The following is an 8,969-nucleotide window of genomic DNA, read 5'->3' on the forward strand; positions in this document are numbered from 1 at the left end:
CATGTTCTCTCCGTGACTCCGGGAGTTCCCTCTGGGTACTCCGGCTTCCTCCCACCTCCAAAGACATGCACCTGGGGATAGGTTGATTGGTAACACTAAATTGGCCCTAATGTGTGAAAGTGAGTGTGAATGTTGTCTGTCTATCTGTGTTGGCCCTGCGATGAGGTGGCAACTTTTCCGGGGTGTACCCTGCCTTCTGCCCGAATGCAGCTGAGATAGGCTCCAGCGACCCCAAAAGGGACAAGGAGTAGTAGATGGATGGATGGATGGGTGTTAGCCCTGAAGTAGTTGTATTTGGAGGTATACAAGATTCCTTTGTAACAGATGCTAATACAAAAATATATTTGCGATGAAAAGTCCTAAACCTAAAGGCAGCAGTTCTGCCACTGCGGTTTCAAATGAAGAAAATAGTAAAGAGTGATTCTGAGAAGAAATTACTTGGGATGAAAATGTGCCTGTTGTTTTGGAACTGGACATTCCTTAGATGTGTTATTCCTATGGGAGGAAATGACACACAAGGGAAAAAAACGTTTTTGAAATCAGTCGTGTGTTTTGGTTGTTTGTGTATTGGGCACTGAAGGAAAGACTGCAGAAGGCGTCAGGTGTGTAAGGTGTGCAATTGGTACATATGTACATCAAAGACAAGAAAACAAGTTTGATTGGCTAGTCTATGAATATACTGGACTAGATCTGGTCAGATTTAGTTCATGACTAGACTAGACTCGATCCGACCAATCTAAGTCTATGAGCACGAACTGATGAAGCCTACTCCAATGAGCGGCATAACGTCCTCCAAGACAAACCAATCAGTCCAGTTGCTTGAATTGATTGAATGCCCTGAGATATGGATTACAGGATGAGTTGTGGACACCGTTCCGGACAAAATGGATTTCTGTGATATGTTAGAGATTGAAACACAGCACAATGGGATTGGCCCAGCAGTGGACCAGCTATTTAGGAATATATGCACATACTGTAGACTTTTCTTGTTCTTTGGAATTTTTCAGAATCAGGCTTTTTGTACACATTGGACTATAGCAGTATTGGCTGTTTATATATATATATATATACATATATATATATGTATATATATATATATACATATATATAAAATACATATATATATATATATATATACATATATATATATGTATATATATTTGTTGTATGGTGTCCATCTCCCACAGAGTTGGGAGGTGGGGTTTGGTGGTAGCCTGGAAGAGTCAGGGCTGCATGAGATTCTGGGTATTTGTTCTGTTGTGTTTATGTTGTGTTGCAGTGTGGATGTTTTCCCAAAATATGTTTGTCATTTTAGTTTGGTGTGGGTTCACAGTGTGGCGCATATTTGTAACAGTGATAAACTTGTTTAAACAGCCACCGTCAGTGTGACCTGTAAGTATGCCTTGCAGTCACTGACACTTGTTTGCAGAAACCTTACAGAACATGTGGCTGAGACTGTATGCTGTATGTTTGATGAAAAGGTGGATGCTATGACTTGTGTTCATAAAAGCCAAATACAGAAATGTTTGGAATGGTACGCTGTTAGTACAAGATGTAGAGGGCGTCAAAGGCAGTGTCAACACGGCACCCATCGAACATTGTTGTTTGGGTGAAAACTGACGGATGTTCGCGGGAATGATTACCCTTGAATGATTGCCTTGAAATTCCGGAGTCTCCCGGAAAATTCGGGAGGGTTGGTAATTTTAGCAAATATGCCATCAATATAAAACTTGCGGGCCACACTAACACTAAATTTACATATCAAGGTGCGGGCCGCGTGTCTGAGACCCCTGATTTAGCAGAATGAAGCACCGATAGCTACTCATTTTTGGTCTGGTTACTGACGTTTTTTTTGTCATAGGTGCCATATTAAAACTAAGTTTCGGTGCTAAAACCTAGTGACCGGTCCAATGGATGCCAAGTGGATAAGGTTAATAATGTGAGAGTCCAGTCCATAGTGGGGCCAGCAGGGGATCCTCTTGCATGTAGACACAACAGGGTGCAGAGACGTCACTAACTGACGCATGAGAAGTGGTCCACCCCGAGTCCCGACTTCATGTGAAAGTCCAGTCCACTGGGAGACCAGCAAGGAATAATTCTGAATGGAGACAAGTCAGCAGCACAGAGACATTATCAACTACTGCAAAGAGGAGTGGTCCACACTGGTGTCGGACTCGGAACAGCTAGCCTATCCTCTGTGGAGGCTGATCCGTTGTCACCTAAAAACCTCTCCACGCAGGAGAGAGGGGCACAGCAGAAAAGAGAGACGGCACATCAACTAAGCTAAAAAGGGGTCTATTTAAAGGCAAGAGTATACAAATTAGTTTTAAGATGGAACTTTTAAATGCTTCTACTGAGATAGCATTTCTAACTGTTACTGGTAGGGCACTTTGTGACGTCCCACTGGGTGTGAGTTTTCCTTGCCCTTATGTGGGCCTACCGAGGATGTCATAGTGGTTTGTGTAGCCCTTTGAGACACTAGTGATTTAGGGCTATATAAGTAAACATTGATTGATTGATTGATTGTAGTAGTAGAGCCCGGATAGGAAACACTCTCAAACCCGCAGACTTTTTTGGGGGTCTGGAAACCACTAATAAGCCAGAGTTGTTTAAATACAGATTTCTGGCCGGGACTTATGGTACAATACAATCAGCAGGACAGAATGAAGCTAGACCATTTAGTGTCTCATATGTAAGTAGTAAAACCTTAAAGTCGTATCTTAAGTGCACAGGAAGCCAGTGCAGGTGGACCAGTATTGGCGTAATATGATCAAACTTTCTTGCTTTTGTCAAAAGTTTAGCAGCCACCTTTTGTACCAACTGTGGTCTTTTAATGCTAGACATAGGGAGACCCAAAAATAATACGTTTCAGTAATTGAGACGAGATGTAACGAACGCATGAATAAAGACCTCAGTGGCGGTGGTGGAAAAAATGGGACACATTTTAGCGATATTACGGAGATGAAAAAAGGCTGTTTTAGTAACACTCCTAACGTGTGACTCGAATGAGAGAATTGGGTTGGAGATAATACCAAGATTATTTACCAAGTCGCTATGTGTAATTGTTTGGTTGTTAAATGTTAAGGTAGTATTATTAAATAGGTGCCGGTGTCTAGCAAGCTCTATAATCAGCTTTTTCATTTCTTTAGCGCTAAGATGCAAAAAGTTGCTGGACATCCATTGTTTAATTTCATTTAGACATGCCTCCAAGTGACTACAATCTGGCATCTTGTTCAGCTTTAGTGGCATGTAGAGTTGGGTGTCTTCAGCATAACAGTGAATGTTTACACCGTAATTATTTATCTATTTATGATGTCACTTAGCGTGTAGATTCTGAAGAGTGTAGGGCCAACAACCGAACACTGTGGAACTCCGCACGTTACCTTAACATACTCCGAGGTTACATTGTTATGGGAGACGCACTGCATCCTGGCAGTAAGATAGGAGTTAAACCAAGAAAAGGCTAAAGCTGACCTAAAAATACCAGTACCAGAGGAAAGTGATAGGTTAATATTACAAACAGCTCCTTGATAAGTTTACCAGGAAGTGGGTCAAGTAAAAATGTTGTTTGTCTTGTCCCATTTACAAGTCACAGAAGTTCCTCGAATGTTATTTCTTCAAAAAGAGAGATTATTTTGGAGGGCAATATCCGTAGTTCATACATTTGTATCTGCGTTAATACAACCCAGTTGCTGCTGGACACGCAATGTTTAATCTCCTTTCTAATGAGTTCAATTTTCTTGGTAAATAATTTCATAAAGTCATCATCCGAGTGGGTGTAGCTACTAGGTGGAGTCCCTTGTTGGCTTAACGGTGCTACTGTACTGAACAAATATCCAGGATCGATTTTATTGAGGTGGATGAGGTTGGAGTAGTAATTCAATTTTGGAAGTTTTTGTATGTTTTTTCAGAGGGCTTTTTTTGTCAAAGTAGTAGAACCATCATTACCTGCATTGTTAGTCGCCTCGTGCTAACAGTTTTTTTTTTATTATCAAGAAAGCACAGAAAAGGGAAATACTTATATGCTTTTGTCTCACATAAGCATTGTGGATGACAAAAAAGTGCCGGTCTCCTTTTAGAAAGACGCAACCTTAGATTTATGCTCCTATATATTTTGATTTGATCATTATCTCAGCGCCGCCCGCGACCCCAAAGGGAATAAGCGGTAGAAAATGGATGGATGGATAGTGTATTAGTTAGTTGTTCAAAAAACATAAGAACCATCAAAATTCAACCAGCATAACAATTGTGCACACTGTGTACTAATCCAAAACGACAAAAAGTTTTTTTTTTTTAAATAGTCAGTGTGAGGCTCTTACTGGGCAGCATCATGCTTTATGGCTGGTTTATTGTTAGTGGCAAATGTGCACCGAACAAAGTGGATGGACTTTGAAGAGGGACTACTTCTGTCACCTGACTTCATAGCTGAAACTTGAATCTTCCCAAAAAAATCAGAACTGGTTTTGGAAATGGACAGAGCCCACTTTCCAGAAGCCCTAACCCAGCTATATTGGCCATTGGTCCACCGTGCTTGTATAATATAAATACATGAACTCTTAGCTATTCTGCCTACCAGCCAGTGGAGTTGTGAAAGAAACAATCTCTCTTTAGCAAGCAGAATATTCACAGAGCATAGGTTTTACAAAGGGAGGGATGTCTTGTTATGGAAATGACGACTGATACCAGAAGACAAATTAAATTGCAGGCCAATGCAGCGGATATGTTGTAATGGAAAAACAAAGTGGGTGTACTTCCTTTCATCAGATGGCTTTTAGCCATTACGGTTGTGGCGGGGACTCAGCAGCCATCAAAAGCCTTTGGAAAAGTGCCTGAAACAGCGAGAATGAAAATATTTAAATTCTTCATAACATAATTATTCATGCATCTTTGACTTTATTTCATACTAAGGGTGGGAAAAATATAGATTTTTTAATACCATAATTAAGGCTGTAAAAATTCATCACACAAATAAATCACATTAATCATGTTTATATATCATGCAAAAAAGATTATACGGTCATTGATTAGGTCAATGTATATGCCAGAGCAAAGATGAGTGAGGGGACTTAGACTTGTGTGGTCGCTGGCGAATTTCACTCCAAAATACATCCTGACTGGACTTTAGATACAGCTATTATCACAATTTGAAAAAATAAATGACATGGATTTAAATACAATATTTAAAAAAAAATGTTCACATTTTGACCAGAAAATGTAATCAGTTTCCAAATATTATGTATTATTAATTAATCAAATTATGTAAGGAAATAATAACTTGTGATTAACCTAAATTCAAAACGTTGATTGATTTGAATTTAAAACATAATAATTGGACATCACAGGCATTAATATCAATAAAAACAACATAAAAAAACAAAGTCAGTTTTTGGGCTGATTGTAATTTAGGGACAATTTTTGCATTTATGCACCCAAGTGTTGCTGTACTGCTATGTTGCTGTAATGGGCAACACAGTACACAAAGTTGACGGTGTTGAAATAATTAATTGAATAATGAAAAATAAGTATTTAAATTGTGAAATAATTAATGGGATGTTTAAATAAATGCATGTTTACAATTTAAATTAATGTAAATATTTATACATGTATTAATATATTTATGTATTTGATTGTAATTTTATTTAATGACACATTTAAGTAATTATTTAAAATGTATTTTATCATTTTATTATGTCCATTTGAACCCTTGTATAGCATTGAATCTCTAATTTCTGTGATGCCACCCTAGGAGGAAGAAAACATTTTACGGCCTCTCTCCCCACTCTCTGCCGCGACTATAAATAGTATCATTCGTCAATATTTTGTAATAAGTACACCTTAGCATAACATTGTTTCCTCATCAACAGTAACGTTAACAACAAATACGAAAGTAGTACGGATCAACTCACAACAAAGAATGACTTAATTAATCTTGTTTTTTTTGTGTGTAACAGAAAATATTTAAAGTGCATCATTTTGCCTGAAAATTAAATTTTTTTTTAAAACTACTGGACACACATTTTTTGACCGACTAAACCATTTTATGCTGAAAAATAAAATTCAATAAACTAAAAAAATACATTCAAATTGATAAGCAACATCAATATAAAGGACTATAATATATAAAACAATATATGTAAAAAACCTATGAAGCAAAAAAGAATCCAACAACATTTGCAGATGTTTTTTTTTTATGAATAAAAATTAAAAAGTCATGGTTAATGACTACAATAAGAACATACTGGACAGCTTTTCGAAGTTTTCATTCCAATTACAATGTTAAAGTTGACCAGAAATACAAGTTTATCGCATTTGAAAGGGTATATTTGCATTATTATCACATCAGGGATAATGTTTATAGGCAATCATTTGTAGGTCAACATATCATCCAGTAAAATTTCGTTTTGGATTAGTTTTGGATTTTTTTCTTCATACAGAGCCCGAATACATGGACAATCCCAACAGCTTTGATCTGCTTCAAAGTGGTTTCTATAGCAACTGTACACACACATCGTTCCCTTTCCTTCTTTAGCTAGCATTTACAACTCCTTTCTCATTGTAGTGGCTTATTGATTCTTTTATAGAGAAGATTATTGGTAAATTACAGCTCATTTAAAGAAAATTGCATTTAAACTCCTCCACTTGAGGTAGCATTACATTTGGATACAAGCCTCACAATGAATGAAGGTCACAGAGCCAAAATTACCATCTCATCTTCGAATAGAAATGAACCTAAACACACTTTAGACTGACTGGACTCACATGTTCATGTCATGAATAAAAAGTGTCTTTATCTCTTATTTCCCCCCAGCTGGACAACCCTGATGAACAGGCAGCCCAAATCAGAAGAGAACTGGATGGAAGGTTACAGATGGCAGACCAGATCGCTCGTGTAAGCGTACATTTACAATTGAATGGAATAACCATAGTGACACATAGTGACACATTGTCCATAAGAAAATGCTGCTACCAAGAGCAATCAGAAACATTTATATTGATAAGAACATACACTCCTTCTCGGAGTTGTGATTACGCCAATTCATGCAAGTACAACTAAACCTTGTGAATAATGTGGCACAACTTTTTCCAAAGCCCCAACTTAGTCAGACATTTTAGCCAATCAGCGTCGTTTTTGACAAGCAAATTTGTCTCTGTGCGGCTCTTAACGCGCATGTCAAACTTAGGTTTTTTTCTTGTGTAGACGAAGCAGAAACAACAATGTGTAACAATATATCAACTCTTTATTGCTCAAACGACACAATTGTTGACCTGCTTCCGGTTTATGTTTATAACGTTAAGCCTTCTGTCTAAACACATTGTAGTTTAAATATACGGTGAAACCTCAATTCACAAATGTCTTTGTGTTCTTTCTGTTCTACGAATGTTTAGATCGAGCCGGATATGCCTCGGTCTGTGACCCATAACATGGTGTACAATTGCTTCATTAATTTTTTTATTTTTTTATTAATTTTGTATGCCGCCTAAAGCTGTACGTAGGTAACGATAACAAAGAATATTAATTGCAAGTTAATTCAATGTTGTTGATAGCAAATAAGCCTTAAAACGTTGCATTTTTTGTTGCAACTTTGTGAAAAAGCTTTCCCAAATTCAGGCATTTTAGGCCGTACAAATCACAAAATACGCCCGCAAAGTCAATGTAAAATCCATATATTGTCTCCAATTTGGTTATTGTAAAAGTTTAATCAATATGTTGACTTCCCGATTTAAGCAGCTTGGCGGAAGATTCCCTAGGTTTGCGTCCAGAGAGATGGAGTCCTTGTTCATCGAAGAGATGCGCTCATCTGTGAACTTGCTGATGGCCAACCTGGAGAGCATGCCGGTGTCCAAAGGAGGAGAGTTTAAACTGCAGAAGCTGAAGCGAGGTCACAACACATCTATAATAGACATGGGCCAGGAGGACGAGAACATCCTATCCAAATCTGACGTGGTGTTGTCCTTCACCTTGGAGGTGATTAATCTCCAAAACTTGGAACGCTGACTCATTGCATTAATCTCAAATAAAATAATGGTGCCTGAAGATTCCCACCTCTCTCTCTCTCTCTCTCTCTCTCTCTCTCTCTCTCTCTCTCTCTCTCTCTCTCTCTCTCTCTCTCTCTCTCTCTCTATATATATATATATATATGTATATATATATATATATATATATATATATATATATATGTATGTATATATATATATATATATATATATATATATATATATATATATATATATATATATATATATGTATATGTCTTAACTGCATTATCCAGAGAATAGTGCTTGATACCGTGGTAGAGCGCAATATGTATGTGGAATCTCCTGACGATTGAAGGAACCCCTCATGAAACTCCTGACGATTGAGGGAACCCCTCATGAAACATTTCTGTAGAGATGAAGTAGTCTTGTGATTTTTCCCACACACACATATATATATATATATATATATATATATATATATATATATATATACCTATATTTATATATATATATATATAGAGAGAGAGAGAGAATTTTAGTTTACACAAACATACATAAAGTACATTATGTCATGGGTGTCTTGATTTTCCAATAACATTTACAACTCTTATTTTTTTGATAGAGTGATTGGAGCACATACTTGTTGGTCACAAAAAACATTCATGTTTTTTTTTTTATTAATTTATTATGAGTCTACTGAAAATGTGACCAAATCTGCTGGGTCAAAAGTATACATACAGCAATGTTAATATTTGGTTACATGTCCTTTGGCAAGTTTCACTGCATTAAGGCACTTTTAGTAGCCTGAAGAATTTGGACGTAATCCTTTTTTTTCATTGTCCCATTTACTCTCTGTAAAGCACCAGTTCCATTAGCAGTAAAACAAGCCCAGAGCATAATAATACCACCACCATGCATGATGGTAGGTTGGTGTTCCTGGGATTAAAGGCATCAAAACATTTATCCTCCAAACATATTGCAGGGTATTGTGG

At 37.2% G+C, this 8,969-nt stretch overlaps 1 protein-coding gene across 4 annotated transcripts in view; it reads left to right on the forward strand.

Moving 5' to 3' along the window:
• Nucleotides 1–8,969, forward strand: part of cadpsa (Ca2+-dependent activator protein for secretion a) — a 342,730-nt gene that overhangs the window by 60,456 nt on the left and 273,305 nt on the right. For 3 of the 4 annotated variants that reach the window (XM_061874508.1, XM_061874509.1, XM_061874511.1), the window contains exons 4-5: nucleotides 6,809–6,889; nucleotides 7,727–7,966. In XM_061874508.1, the coding sequence (XP_061730492.1) occupies nucleotides 6,809–6,889; nucleotides 7,727–7,966 (321 nt within the window). The remainder of the gene's footprint in view (nucleotides 1–6,808; nucleotides 6,890–7,726; nucleotides 7,967–8,969) is intronic. The other variant, XM_061874510.1, reaches the window with a different exon arrangement.

The sequence above is a fragment of the Nerophis ophidion genome, linkage group LG16, assembly GCF_033978795.1.
Source record: "Nerophis ophidion isolate RoL-2023_Sa linkage group LG16, RoL_Noph_v1.0, whole genome shotgun sequence".
Classification (NCBI taxonomy): domain Eukaryota; kingdom Metazoa; phylum Chordata; class Actinopteri; order Syngnathiformes; family Syngnathidae; genus Nerophis; species Nerophis ophidion.